The sequence below is a fragment of the Stenella coeruleoalba genome (genome assembly GCF_951394435.1).
Source record: "Stenella coeruleoalba genome assembly, chromosome: X".
Lineage (NCBI taxonomy): Eukaryota > Metazoa > Chordata > Mammalia > Artiodactyla > Delphinidae > Stenella > Stenella coeruleoalba.
In genome coordinates, this window is record NC_137152.1 from 38,370,509 (window position 1) to 38,384,750 (window position 14,242).

General features: G+C 53.9%; 1 protein-coding gene across 2 annotated transcripts; it reads left to right on the top strand.

Moving 5' to 3' along the window:
- The first annotated feature begins 253 nt into the window (after positions 1-253).
- On the top strand, positions 254-13,578 carry CCDC22 (CCC complex scaffolding subunit CCDC22). 2 transcript variants are annotated; one of them, XM_079910584.1, is made up of 17 exons: positions 254-397; positions 1,432-1,609; positions 6,320-6,452; positions 7,206-7,312; positions 7,457-7,523; positions 7,624-7,802; positions 9,733-9,927; positions 10,459-10,521; positions 10,616-10,735; positions 11,278-11,397; positions 11,487-11,603; positions 11,709-11,810; positions 11,892-11,999; positions 12,258-12,353; positions 12,576-12,635; positions 12,716-12,790; positions 13,206-13,578. In XM_079910584.1, the coding sequence occupies exons 1-17, from the start codon at positions 348-350 to the stop codon at positions 13,317-13,319; spliced, it is 1,884 nt and encodes a 627-aa protein (XP_079766710.1). In that variant the 5' UTR covers positions 254-347; the 3' UTR covers positions 13,320-13,578. The 2 variants fall into 2 exon arrangements, with proteins under 2 accessions (XP_079766710.1, XP_079766711.1); XM_079910585.1 differs by lacking the exon at positions 11,278-11,397 and having other exon boundaries at positions 11,535-11,603.
- The last annotated feature ends 664 nt before the right edge of the window (positions 13,579-14,242 follow it).

Genomic DNA, 14,242 nt, shown 5'->3' on the forward strand with positions numbered 1-14,242 from the left:
CCCTTCCTTCCTGACATACACACACACACACACACACTTGCGCGTGCAGTATAATCCTTTGCTCACTTGGAAGAGCGCACTGGGCTGCAGGAAAGAGAAAACAAACAAAACCAGACCTACAACTCCCAGCAGCCATTGCACGCTCAAGCTTGCGCGCGCCCATTCACACCAGAACGACAGGCATCCGGCTTGCGCCGAACTGGGTCTCGGAACTACACTTCCCGGCTCTCCTCGCGCAGCCCGTGACACTCCTTGGACCGCGAGCAGGGAGCGGGCTTTCCACAGCTGCGCCTCTCTTGCTCGGACCCGGCCCTGGACCCAACCTCGGACTCCAACACGGCTCTACCATGGAGGAGGCGGACCGAATCCTCATCCATTCCCTGCGACAGGCCGGCACGTAAGGACACAGCCCCCGCCCACCCCGGAATGCCCACATCCGGGACTCCAAAACTCTGGACCTTGACATCTAGGGCTGCAACTTCAGGACCCTAAGACCCTCCCTCCTCCTTACACACACACACACGCACGCACACACACACACGGGGCCTCCCAAACCCTTTGACCTCTACACTTGGTAAACCCCAAACTCCAGGACCTAGACACCTCGAGACCTTAAAACCTTGGAACCTCAAGACCCGGGATCCTGAAATCTGTGGATCTTGACATCAATACCCTGGGACTCTGACATCTGGAGATTCTAAGCCACCTTTATCCTGTGAACCAGGGAACATAAAACTCTGGGATCCTGGCACTCAGGGACTCCAAAATCCCCTGGGATTGGATACTTGGGAACCTTCAAACCTGGTTTCCCAATACCTGAGCCTTTTAAAACCCCAGGACTCTATAAAATCTGGTGGCCTTAATGCTTGGTGACCCCGACGCACAAGGACTCCTGCATTCAAGGGTCCTAAAAACCCAAGATGACAACATCTAGGGAGCTTGATTTCTGGATTGCTTGAGACTGGGTGGTCCTGATACCCAGGGACTCTGACATTTGGAACTCCTGAAAACTCCAGCCTCCCAACATCTAGTCTCAAAATTCTAGCAGGTCAGTATCTAGGGGCCTCTGACATGCAGCAAACATGATATCTGGGGATGCAGAAACCCAGAGGCTATTCCACCTGGGCTCCTAGGCCTTCCCAGACCCCAGAAATTTGGGGCTTTTAGGCATAGGGAAATTTGAGATTTTTTGAACTCGGATCCCTTCCATCCACCGTTCTACACCAAGATCTTAGGACCTGAGGACTCCCCCCATTCTCAGTTTTCCAAATGGAAGTCAGCCAGCAACACCCAGGACCTGTCTGAACTGTGGCCACCCTCCCTACCCCATCCCAGTACTAGGGCTTCCAGAAGGCAGCACGGCCCAGCCTCATCCCTGTTTCCTGACTGCTTCCCCCCACCCCCCATCGAGCCTGCCTCCTTCTTCTTCAGGGCAGTTCCTCCAGATGTGCAGACCCTGCGAGCCTTCACCACTGAGCTGGTTGTAGAAGCTGTGGTCCGTTGCCTGCGTGTGATCAACCCTGCTGTGGGCTCCGGCCTTAGCCCCCTGCTGCCTCTTGCTATGTCTGCCCGGTTCCGTCTGGCCATGAGCCTGGCTCAGGCCTGTATGGTGAGTGTCTTCCTCCCAATTACACACAGCCTCTTCCTTCCTCCTTCACAAAGTCACCAAGCTCCTTTGAGACTCTTGACTTTACTCTCTGCCACCTCCCGTTGTGGCTTAGCGTTCATTAGTGGTTAAGGCTGCCGGCTCTGTGGTCAAACTGCCTGAGTAGTTCAGACCCTGGCTACAGCACTTGTTAACTGTGTGACCTTGCTAACTGATGGCCCAGTGGGCATCAGTTTCCTTATCTGTGAAATCGAGATGATAACAGTAGGGTTGTCCTGAGGATTAAATGAGTTTGTGCCTGAGTTGCCCCTGGCTCTCATATTTTGAGCTTAGCACCAAGAACTTTTCCCCCTATAGTATCCATTTACCAGTTCCTGAAAAGGCCCTGTTTTGAGTCACGTGCTCAGGCTGAAATTAACCACCACGTTCTCTGGTTGGGCCAGCTTGGATCACCTGGTCATCCCTATAGGGCACTGTGATTGGCTGCTCCTTCAAGATCACTTGGAGTTGGAGGAGGGAGGGTTACCCGAAGGAAGATATGCTGCTTAACTAAAACAGTGTCTGCACTAAAACTTTACTCTGCTCTGTTGCAGCTTACCTCTCGTAAGAATAATTTACATACTGTCTCTATTGTAAATAAAGTGCCTTCTGGTGAAGCACTCATGCCTCCCCAGTACAGACCTGTGTCCAGTTACTATATCCAAGGGCTCCAAGTAAATGTCATTTCTCCTGGCTCATTAGTTCTGGGATTTTAGGCTAGTCTCTTAACCTCTTTGGGCTTAAGTTTTCTCATGTGTAAAAAGGGTAAGAATTGTACCTACCACATAGGGTTGCTATGAGGATTAAAAATGAGTTCAGGGCTTCCCTGGTGGCGCAGTGGTTGAGAGTCCGCCTGCCGATGCAGGGGACACGGGCTCGTGCCCTGGTCCGGGAAGATCCCACATGCTGCGGAGTGGCTGGGCCCGTGAGCCATGGCCACTGAGCCTGCGCATCCGGAGCCTGTGCTCCGCAACGGGAGAGGCCACAACAGTGAGAGGCCCGCGTACCGCAAAAAAAAAAAAAAAAAAAAGAGTTCATACGTGAAAAGCTGGATATAGTAAGCTTTGTGCAAGTGGTATCACTATTATTGGATAGGCTTGATCTGGCTGCTTGTGTTCCAGCAACTTGTGGCTACGTAATGAATGTCGACATGCCCAGCGTACTCAGTATATGGTGGCAGAGGGACAATAGAGTAACTACAGTGAAACCTTCCACTTAGCCCCAAGGGACTGGGTGGTCAGGTTTCTTGAATTTGTTCCTTGCTTGTGCAGTTTCTGTCTCTTAGAAATAGGCCTCAGAGCTCTACCCTTCCCTTGGCTCTCTGGTTCACCTAGTTCTCAGGAGTTCTCAGGTTCTTTTGTCTGGGGCTCTCGGTGGCCCTCCAGGCAGGCAGTCTGTCCCCTGGCCTGGGGCTGTCTTCTCGAGGACGGCACTTTATAAAGGGGAACTTGTGTCCTGTTTGGCTAGGAGGGTGCACAGTGGGGCGTGTTGAGGAGGGGCCGGGGATCAGGCTTCCCCCAGTTTTCTCTTCCTCCCTTCTCTCAGTGCTGTTTCCCACTGGATTTGGTGGTGACCTACTTTTCCTCACACTAACTTTAGCGTGAGTATGGCTTTTTCCGTGATTGAGAGGTTCACGTGATTGTCTGGCCCCAGAGCCTCGGTTTGCCCTGAGCAGGTAGAAAAGGTCTCTCTTAACCCAGCTGGGTGCTGCTCATGTAGCCCACCTTGGCTCAGCACTGCCGCCTTCTGGTGCCTGCCTCTTCATGTGCCCTACTCCTGGCAGCACTTTTTGCGACTCAGCCACTTCCATACTTTGGTGTCTGTCATTTCACACACCCCACTCCTGGAATGAGTTTCTGTATCAGTCACAGCCCTTTGATTGCAGGTGTCGGAAAAAACCCAAAGTAAAGTAGCTTAAAAGACAGTGGTTTTCACACTGTTTTGACTGTGATCCTCTGAAATAAATATATCTTACGTTGTGACCAAGTACACATACGTGTGTATAATAATGATGTTTTTTGAGTGTGTGCTCTGTGCTGGGCATTGTGGTAACCTGGTGTTAACTCACTGAATTCTGGTGACAACTTTCTGAAGTAGGCACTGTTGGTATCCCTTTTCTCAGGTGAGAAAAGTGAAGCTCAGAGAGGTTAAGTGATTTGCCTGCGGTTACCCAGTTGGTAAGAAGCAAAGCTTGGATTTGCATCCACGAAGTATGCTTTCAGAATCCATGCAACTCTGGCCCAGAACCTTGATGGGCCCTTTTATCCCTTAAAGCATCCACATCGGGAAAGTACTGTCAGCCCCATTTTACAGCTAGAAACTGAGCTTCTTGGTGGTTGAATAACCGGTCCAAGGCCTTATAGCCAGTTAAGTAGTACAGGCTGGATTTCAACCCCAATCTTTTTGACTCCAAAGCCCATAGCCTCTTTTAAAAACATTATTTACTATTTTGTGTGGGTCATTTTTATCAGTCAGGGTCCAGTCCAGAGACACAAACCCCAGCAGTAATTTGAATAGGGAAATTTCAATATAAAGAATTGTTAACTGGGTAAAAGATGGTTAACTACTGAAAGAGTCAAAGAAATCTCCAAGGTGTGACAGAAGTAACACAATACCTGGAAAAGTCCCACTGGCACTCCAGACCGTTCACCTCGTTACCCTTACCCGTCTGCTGTAAGGGGATTACCTTGATTAGTTTCTTGTGTGTCTTTCCAGTTTTTAAAAAATGAAGATATAAGCAAATATAACTATATATTCTTATTTCCCCCCTTTCTTACACAAAAGAGAGCATATACCTAGTTTCTTACCTTATTTTTTCCCCTTGCCACATATCCTGGAAATCATTTCATATCAGGCAATCATTTTTTTTTTCCTTTTTGCAGCTGCAGAGTAGTTCATTGTATGTATGCACTGTAGTTTATTCAACCCCTCTCCTGTGCTTGGACATTTAGGGAGTTCCCAATATTTTGCAAATAATGCTGTAATGAATAATCTTGTGCATATATATTCTTGAATTGTTGGAGGCCTGTCTTCAGGGTCAACTCCTAGAAGTAGGATTGCTAGGTGGAAGGGTAAACGCATACGCCATTTTGTTAGATTTTCCCCAATCGCCTTCACTGGGATTGTTTAATTTCTGCCTTCCCAACAGCAGTGTATGAGAGGGTGCCTGTTTACCCACAGCCTCACCCACTGAGTGTATTGTCAGAGTTTTGCCCATTCAATAGGTGAGGAATAGTCTCTCTGTATAGTTTTCCTCCTAGCTTTGTACTTTGAAAAACTTTCAAATTTAAGGAAAAATGAAAACAGAAAAATAACACCATTCTCCTAGCTTTCTGTGTTGTTAACATTTTCCTCCACTCTTTTCTCTCTATCTGGGTACACACACACACACACACACACACACACACACACACACACACACACACTTTTTTCTGAACCTTTTGAAAGCAGCAGACATCATGACACTTCATACCTAAAACTTTCAGTGCATCTCTCCCAAGTAAAAGGGCATTTGCCAGTATAACCACAATATCATGATCCCACCCATGAACTGAATATTGATAGAGTAATAGTATCTAATATTTAGTGCATGGTCAAATTTCCTCAGTCGTTACAAAAATATCCGTTTTAGCTCTTTTTGTTTCCAACTACAGAGTCCAATCTAGGATCATACATTTCATATCACTGTTACATTTCTAATCTTCTGTATCCAACAGTCCTACTTAGTTTTTGTTTCTTTGTTTCTTTTTGCAATGATACATGTTTTTGAAGAATGCAGGCTGGTTGTTTCCTGGAATGCCCCATAATCTGAATTGGTCTGATCGTTTGCTCATGACTAGATTCAGGTCTGGGGCAGGAACTCTGTGCAAGTGATAGTATCTCCCTGCCTGAGTGGACCTCAGGAGAACGTAACGTCAGGTTGTCCCGGATCGGTGATGCTCGTGTGGCGTCTCTCCGTGTGCTTTCAATTCAAGTCGCTCTTGTAAGCAAAGTTGGACATATTTGCATATGTTTAAGGGCCGTTTTTCATTCTCTTTCTGGGAATTGTCTGCTCCTATCTTTTGCCTCTGTTACTGTTGCACTGTTGGTCTTTCTGCTTGTGTAGTTTTAGGCACTCTTTATATACTAGTGAAAAAGATTCACTCTTTGCCTATGATATGAACTCCAAGCATTTTTTCCCAGCTTGTCATTATGCTTTTGACTTTGCTCACTGTAATTTTTCTTGAAAAATTTTTTCATGTATTCAGAAATACCCATCTTCTCTTTCATGGCCTCTGGATTTTGAGTCGTATTTAGAGAGGCCAGAGCTTTAATTTTATTTTTTTAAAAAATATTTATTTATTTTGGTTGCGCCGGTCTCAGTTGCAGCACGTAAGACCTTCGCTGAGGCATGCGGACTCTCAGTTGTGGCACGCATGCCACAACTAGTTCCCCATCCAGGGATCGAACCTGGGCCCCCTGCAATTGGGAGCGTGGAGTCACACCCACTGGACCACCAGGGAAGTCCCCGGAGCTTTAATTTTTAAAGCTCTGAAGGCCTTGGTGAGCCAAGGGGAAGTTCAGAGGGTGGTGGTTGGTGAGAGAGTGGGATCATTTGTGGTCTCAGCCCTGGGCTCCCAGAACAGGAGGATCCTGCCTGCCTGACTGATAGCGGCCACCCTTCCCCACCCCCAGGACCTGGGATATCCCTTGGAGCTTGGCTATCAGAACTTCCTCTACCCCAGTGAGCCTGACCTCCGGGACCTGCTTCTCTTCCTGGCTGAACGTCTGCCCACTGATGCCTCTGAGGACGCAGACCAGCCTGCTGGTATGGGGTGCCTGGGGCGTGGTGGGGGTGAGGGAGAGGGTGCTGTGGGGGCTGAGAGAGGTGGAAGTGGTGAAAAGGTTGACTGGTGGGTGTGGGGTATATGTCTTCAGGAGAACTAGGTGGGAGGACTGGGGCTGGGAGAGGGGATGCAGGGCAGGGGGAAGGGAACTGGGGCTTGGGCTGACCCAGGTGGGGTGTTGGTGCTGGAAGGGGCCTCTCTGCCTCACCTCCTGCCTTGCCCCCGCCTCGTCCACTCTACTCTAACCACACCAGGCCACTCCAGCCTCAGGGCCTTTGCATCTGCTGGCTTACGCACCCAGATAGCCTCATGGTTCACTCCCTTATCTCTTGGAGGTTCCTGTTCACATGTCACCTCAGGGAGGCCTTCCTTGGATTGCCTTGTTTAAAATTATATCTTCCTCTCAATGGTCCTTATCTTCCTTTCCTGATGACCACCTGACAGTCTTCTGTATTGTACTTACGGCCTTGGTCACGCTCTCCTCTACCTGCCTCTGCCGGAGGGCAGGAGGATATTTATCAGTTTGTTCACTGAAGTAGCCCAAGGGTCTAGAATGGTGACTGGTACCATTCTAAGTAGGTGCTTAATAAGTGTTTGTTGAATGTCTGAGTGTGAGAATGATAGCTACATAGATATGTATCTCTGGGGGGGGCAGTCAGGCTGCTTTCCCAGGGTATGCATTTTTGGAGTTGTGGCACTGTCACCTGATTGACACTCCCTCCCCACTTCCCTAGGTGACTCAGCTATCCTCCTCCGGGCCATCGGGAGCCAAATCCGGGACCAGCTAGCCCTGCCCTGGGTCCCACCCCTCCTTCGCACTCCTAAGCTGCAGCACCTCCAGGTGGGACCCCTCAACTCATGTCAGTGTTGCTTGTTGCTGCCTTGCCTGCCTTGTCCCCATTTGGGTGCTCAGGTTTTTGGCTCCCTCTCCCTGGTGCCCCCCGTCACGATTCATCCTAGAGGTCTGATTCTGCTCTCTCACCAGGGTTCGGCCCACCAGAAGCCTTTCCATGCCAGCAGGCTGTTCATGCCTGATTTGCTCTCCAGAGGAGGTGAGGATGAGGCTTTGGAGAGGGGCTGGGGGGAGGGGTAGAGGTGGGCCTAACTGCATGGTGAGGCAGGAGGGCTGGCTGACTCTGTTGCTGCCTCCAGAGCCCCGGGAGTTCCAGGCGAGTCCCCTGCTGCTACCAGCCCCCGCCCAGGTGCCGCAGCCTGCTGCGAGGGTGGCCTCGCTTCTTGAATGCCACGCCATCCAACTCTGCCAGCACACGGGCCGGGACCGCCCCAGGGATGAGGACTGGGTCCACCGGGCATCCCGCCTCCCCGTCCAGGTACTGCCCAGTGCTTGGTCCCTGCTGACGAGGTCCCTGCTCACTGTGGCTCCCATTTCGTTTCCCGTTAGTCCTCTGCCCCTCTCCTTTCCCCACTTTGTCCCTCTCTTCCATCGTCTCCTCCCTGTGTGCAACTACCTGGCTCCCTGCCTGAAAGAACATTGGAGTCAGAAAGATTGTGGCCCTCGCACAAGTCAGTATGGCCCCTCGGAGTGTCCGCTTCCTGCTGTGAGACAAGGGTGGTGATACTGCTCTCTTCTGAGGGCGATGTTCCACCGAAGGACGTGCACAGGCAGCCAGAGCTGTCAGGATCTGCTCCCTTCCTCCCTGTTTCTACTACCTTCTTCCTGCCCCTGATTCGCTCCCTCTTTCTCTGTCTCTGCCGTCATCACCGACGTGTGGCTTCCAGATCTCTGCACCGTCTCTTCTCATCACTGGCTTTCTCCTTCTGTGGTTTTGCTGCCCCTCTTTCTCTCTCCCCACTGCTGTCTCCTCGTTTCTGTGTCTCTGCCTCATCTACCTCTATATCCGCCTCCATCTCCCCTCTGTCCACCTCAGTATCTGTCCCCATCCTCTCCCCACTTTGTCTGCCTCTGGAACTGTCTCCTTCCGCCTCCTCCGCTGCCATTTGTTCTGTCTTTATCTTTTTCTCTCTTTTTTAAACTTACAGGCATTTCAGACACAAAAGTAGAGAGAATAGTCTCGTAAACTCTATGTCCCTGCCATCCACCTTCAATTATAAGCCTTTTGTGGGAATTCCCTGGCGGTCCAGTGGTTAGGACTCAGCGCTTTCGCTGCTGAGGGTCCAGGTTCAATCCCTGGTCGGGGAACTAAGATCCCACAAGCCGCGAGGCACAACCAAAAAGAGAAAAAAAAAAAAAAGATATAAGCATTTTGCCAATCTTTCCTCATCCCTTCTCTAACATTTTTTTCTGTAATATTTTAAAGCAAGTCCCAGACATCATATCATTTTAACTCTAAATACTTAAGCAGACATCTCTTAACTCATAAGGGCACTTTTTAACACAACCCCTGGGCCATTTTCACACCTAACAGAATTAACAGTGACCTCTTTTTCTTTTGTTTTTTTTTAAAGCTTTGTATATGCATTTTATCTTTTGAACCAGAACCTATTACATCTTTTTTTCCCCTAAATTTATTTATTTATTTACTTTTGGCTGCATTGGGTCTTCGTTGCTGCGTGTGGGCTTTCTCTAGTTGTGGTGAGCGGGGGCTACTCTTCATTGCAGTGCGCAGGCTTCTCATTGCGGTGGCTTCTCTTGTTGTGGAGCATGGGCTCTAGGCACGTGGGCTTCAGTAGTTGTGGCACGCAGGCTCAGTAGTTGTGGCTCGCGGGCTCTAGAGCACAGGCTCAGTAGTTGTGGTGCAACTAAGTTGTGGGCTTAGTTGCTCTGCGGCATGTGGGATCTTCCTGGACCAGGGCTCAAACCCGTGTCCCCTCTATTGGTAACAGTGACCTCTTAATACCATCCAACACTGAGTTCGTAATCAGATTTCTCCAGTTGTCTCAAAACTGCCTCTGTTCTCATGTCTCTCTCTCTCTCTCTCAATTCCACTCTGCCTCTGCCCCCTTCTTTGCCCAGCACCTCTGACTCGGTTTCCGCTCTGTCCCCACATATCTTTTGAGTGTCGGTCTCTAATTTGGGGGCTGCAGGCTTACTTCTCTCCCTTCCCACAGCCTCCTCCAGTGCAGGGAGCCAGTGGGTAGAGAGAAGCAGGGCTGAAGAAGAGGAGGCCCCGTCCTCAGGGAGCTCCCAGGCCTGTGGACCAGGAGAGTGGGTCCAGGCCCCCTTGTGGGAGAGGCTGGATGGCTGGTGTGACTTGGGGGTAGCACCTTGTCAAGCAGCTCCCTGGTGGAGGCAGGGCCTTGGGTACCCCGCAGGCCTCCACACTCTTCCACTGTTTCTAGGAGGATACTCGGGCTCAGCGGCAGCGGCTGCAGAAGCACTTGGCCGAGCATCTGCGCCAGACCTGGGGCCGGCCAGGGCCCCCCCAACAAGCCCGAGACCTGGGAGAGCTGCTGCAGGCCTGGGGTGCTGGCGCCAGGACTGGTGCTCCCAAGGGCTCCCGCTTCACACATTCAGAGAAGTTCACCTTCCATCTGGTGGGTGGGCCTGAGTGGCCCTGGGGCATGCTGATGGGGCCAAGGCAGTATTGCTTGATGTACACACACCACATTTTATCCATACAGGGGCCCGTGTTCCCACCTGCCCTCTCCCCATGGTGGATGGGCACCCAGAACGGTCCCCTGGCTTCTTGGGGACTTCCGTGGAGAAAGGGTAGAGGGGTGGGAACTATGTAAGCGTGTAGGGCTGCTCTTTGTGCAGACCCCAGCTTTTCCTGGGCAGTTTCCTCTGGACATATCTTCTCTCCTTGGATGGTCATCCAGAGGGGCCCTCGTCCTTCTCATGGGCAGATGGGCAAGAGCTGTGTCAGGGTCAGGGAGGTTTCTTTATGAGCAAACACTCCAGTCTAAGGTCAGAGAGTGCATTGATCCTCACACACATTCTGACAGCCGTCAGTGGTACTGTACCCCGGTATGGTGCTGGGAAGGTGCTTTTGGTGGGTGTTGAGGCTGGGCTGTGAGGGGCAGGGCTTTCCCCGACAGCCAGGATGCTCCTTTCTCGCTCCCCAGGAGCCCGAGGCCCAGGCAGCCCAGGTGTCAGATGTGCCGGCCACCTCCCGGCGGCCTGAACAGGTGAGCAGAGCAATGGTGGGGCGGGGGAGGTGTCTTGGGCCCTTGGCTGTCTACTGGGCCTGACACCCCCACCCCGACTGCCTGTGCCTCCCAGGACACATGGGCAGCTCAGGAGCAGGAGCTGGAGTCTCTTCGGGAGCAGCTGGAGGGAGTGAATCGCAACATTGAAGAGGTTGAAGCCAACATGAAGACCCTGGGAATCAGCCTCGTGCAGGTGGGTGTGGGAGAGGGGCTGTCCACCGGGGTCAGGTCACAAGTCCGGCCTAGACGGCTTAGAGGGACTTGAGGGGGTACTCTGTAGAGGTCTGCACTTGTCAGAAGGGTTCATGGGAGACACTGGGGACCTGTGGGCCTCTTGAGGGTTCAGGAGAATCAGTGGGAATGAGAGGGCGATGTAGGGTTGGGGGTGGGGGTGGTGTTGGACCTGCAGGGGTTAGTGGTGCCTTGGTGTCTGTGAGAATCGGGAGGGGTGTAAGTGTCTGTGGGCCTCTGTAGGGGCTTGTGGGGCTCATCAGGGGTCCTGGGGAGTCAGTGTGGAGGTGGAGGGGTCAGAGGGGCCTGTGGGTGCCTGTCACTGCTTATAGGTCTCTGTTACTATCAGGAGGGGTCCGAGGGGCCCATAGGGCCCCTAGAGGGATGTGTTGTCATCTGAGGGCCTTGGGCTAGGTCAGGGCTCTCCAGGCTTAGCGGGGGCTGGGAGGTTGTGGTGTGCATGGGGCTTCCCCACTGACTGGGAGTGGGGATCCTGGGTGCCAGGTGGAGACCGAGTGTCGGCAGAGCAAGCTCAGCACAGCGGAGCATGAGCAGGCCCTGCGCCTGAAGAGCCGGGCGGTGGAGCTGCTGCCCGACGGGGCTGCCAACCTTGCCAAGCTGCAGGTGGGGCTGGCGCTGAGGCTGGGCTGGGAGGGTCGGAGTTGGATGGGCCCAGCCAGTGTGACATGTAGCCCCCCTGCCACCACCCCTAGCTCGTGGTAGAGAGCAGTGCCCAGCGGGTCATCCACTTGGCAGGTCAGTGGGAAAAGCATCGTGTTCCGCTCCTTGCTGAGTACCGCCACCTCCGAAAGCTCCAGGACTGCAGAGAGGTAGGTGGTGGGGTCCGGGGCCATGGGTGGGGCGGGTTCGGTTCCTCCCTAGGGGGCTAGCCCTGCGCTCTGCCTCACTGCCCTCTACCCGTGGGGTCCTGGCAGCTGGAATCTTCTCGACGGCTGGCAGAGATCCAGGAGCTGCACCAGAGTGTTCGGGCAGCTGCTGAAGAGGCCCGCCGGAAGGAGGACGTCTATAAGCAGCTGGTAAGGCCCGTGTGGGGGCCCTGGGCCACTCAGAGCCGGGGAGGTGTGGGTGCTAAGGGAGCACCTGCTGTCTCTGCCTAGATGTCAGAGCTCGAGACCCTGCCCAGAGACGTGTCTCGGCTGGCCTATACCCAGCGCATCCTGGAGATTGTGGGCAACATCCGGAAGCAGAAGGAAGAGATCACTAAGGTACGCCATCGTGGCCAGGGAGGGTGGGTCATACGGGTAGATATGCCGAAGGGGCAGATGTGTGTTGCAGGGCTACACGGGGACCTCACACCCTCTGAAAGTCAGAGCTATCTGGCCATACCCAGACACAGAAGAGCCCCACACAGTCCACTCCAGCCACCCCTGACCCTGTCTGGATGGGACAGCATAAACGTGAATGCCCTCAGCTGGCCGGCTGCCCGCCCCAGACGGGCTCACAGCTACCCTGGTCTCTGCCAGATCTTGTCTGACACGAAGGAGCTTCAGAAGGAAATCAACTCCCTGTCTGGGAAGCTGGACCGGACGTTTGCGGTGACTGATGAGCTTGTGTTCAAGGTGTGGGGCAGGCCGGGCTGGGTGCGGGGGTGGGGTGGGCCTTGGGCCCTGTGTGAGCCTCGTAGGTACACTGATGCTCAGGCCTGGCTTTGCCCTGGGGAAGATGAAGTCAGGGAGTGGGAGAGGGTGGCCTTGTGGGGGCCTGGAGGTGGGGGTGGGGTAGGGGCGGGGTGAGGCGGGGACAGCCCACCGACACCTTCAGGGTCTCCTCTGTCTGGTCAGGATGCCAAAAAGGACGATGCTGTTCGGAAGGCCTACAAGTATCTAGCTGCCTTGCATGAGGTGAGGGGAGAAGCGTGCCTGGGGGCTGGCTGGGGTGGGGCCAAGTTGGGGTGCAAGCCTTCCGCTCCTGCTGTCCCCAGAACTGCAGCCAGCTCATCCAGACCATCGAGGACACGGGCACAATCATGCGGGAGGTTCGAGACCTTGAGGAGCAGGTGAGGCCTGGGGCTGGGAAGGCTAACCAAGGCAGCTCCTCGGTTTATGCCAAGAGAGGCTGTGGAACCAGACACAGCCCTGCCCCTTAGGCGCTGTGTGTGTGACCTGGAGCAGCCCAGTGGCCTGCTCTGGCCCCCTCCTTCCCCCTGAGGGTCCTCACACCTGCCTCCCAGGGCCGTTGGCAGAGGCTTCAGCTCGAGTATGTGGTGGGCAGTCCTGCCACATAGCAAAGGATGCTTTAGGTGGACGGATGACATGTGCAGAGGCCTGGCGGTGGGACAGAGCAGGCTGCTGTTGGAGGGGGTGGAAGGAGCATGGGAGGGGCCCTGGGTGGCTGTGATGGGGTGGGGCTGGTGAGCAGGAGCTGGGAAAGCGGCCCTGCACGCTGAAGGGCTGCGGTTCGCATTGCCTTAGATTGAGACGGAGATGGGCAAGAAGACCCTCAGCAACCTGGAGAAGATCCGTGAGGACTACCGAGCCCTTCGCCAGGAGAATGCTGGCCTCCTGGGCCGGGTCCGTGAGGCCTGAGCAGCCCCCAGCAGAGGTCTCCCCCAGGCCTCAGGCAGGGATTTGGGGTGCTGGGGGCACTGGCCAAGCACTGGCCTGGGCCATGCCCTCTGCTTGTGGTCCAGTTCCTCCTGCTGTAGTCTTGGCCCCAGACCCTTGCCCACCTGACCCCAACCCTTATCTGGGGCGACCATCCAGAGTGTGGAAGCTCAGCTGCAGTTTATTGCGGAGGGTGCTGGGGGTTGGGGCCTTGGATCTCAAATAAATGAGGGGCTCTGTCTGCAGTCTAAGCTGAGGCATGGATGGGGGCACAGGGCACAGGGCTCAGGATGGGGGAGGGGGCGGGTGGCAGGTGAGACACTGGGTACATTTGGTGAGTCGGTGTGCATGGCCCTGGGTGTCTGCGTGGGACTCAGGACGCCCACTGGGGTGCTTTGTGGGTGTGTGAGATATGCAGGTGAGTTCAGAAAGTCTGTGCGACCGAGCGTCTGTGTCGGGAGCTGTGTGATACCGTGTGTGACCAGCATGTGTCTGTGTGGCTTTCTGGGACCTGAGATCCTGAAGGTACCGAGGCTGCTTCTGTGCGGGTGTCTGGGCATGCCCCGTGTGACGCTGCACCTGTGGGCCTGGAAGCTGGCTACGGGTGTGTGCTTTGGGGCATGTGGGTTGACAGGACTGTGCTCGGGTGTGACTGTTTGTGTGACTGCGGATTTGAGGTGGTGTGAGTGTACTGAGGCAGGCTCTTCGTGTTTTAGGGTTTGTATTGAGTCCAAGGGACAGGATTGCGACTCTCTGTGTCCTTTCCAGCCCTAAGGTCATCTGTGAGAGCGACTGAGGCAGGCTGTGTGTGTGGTCGGTTGTGAAGGCTCAGTTTGGCTGGAGAGCCGGTCGCAGAGGGCTGGGGCGGGGGTGTGGGGTTGGGGCCAAGGTCCCTCTGAGCAGCC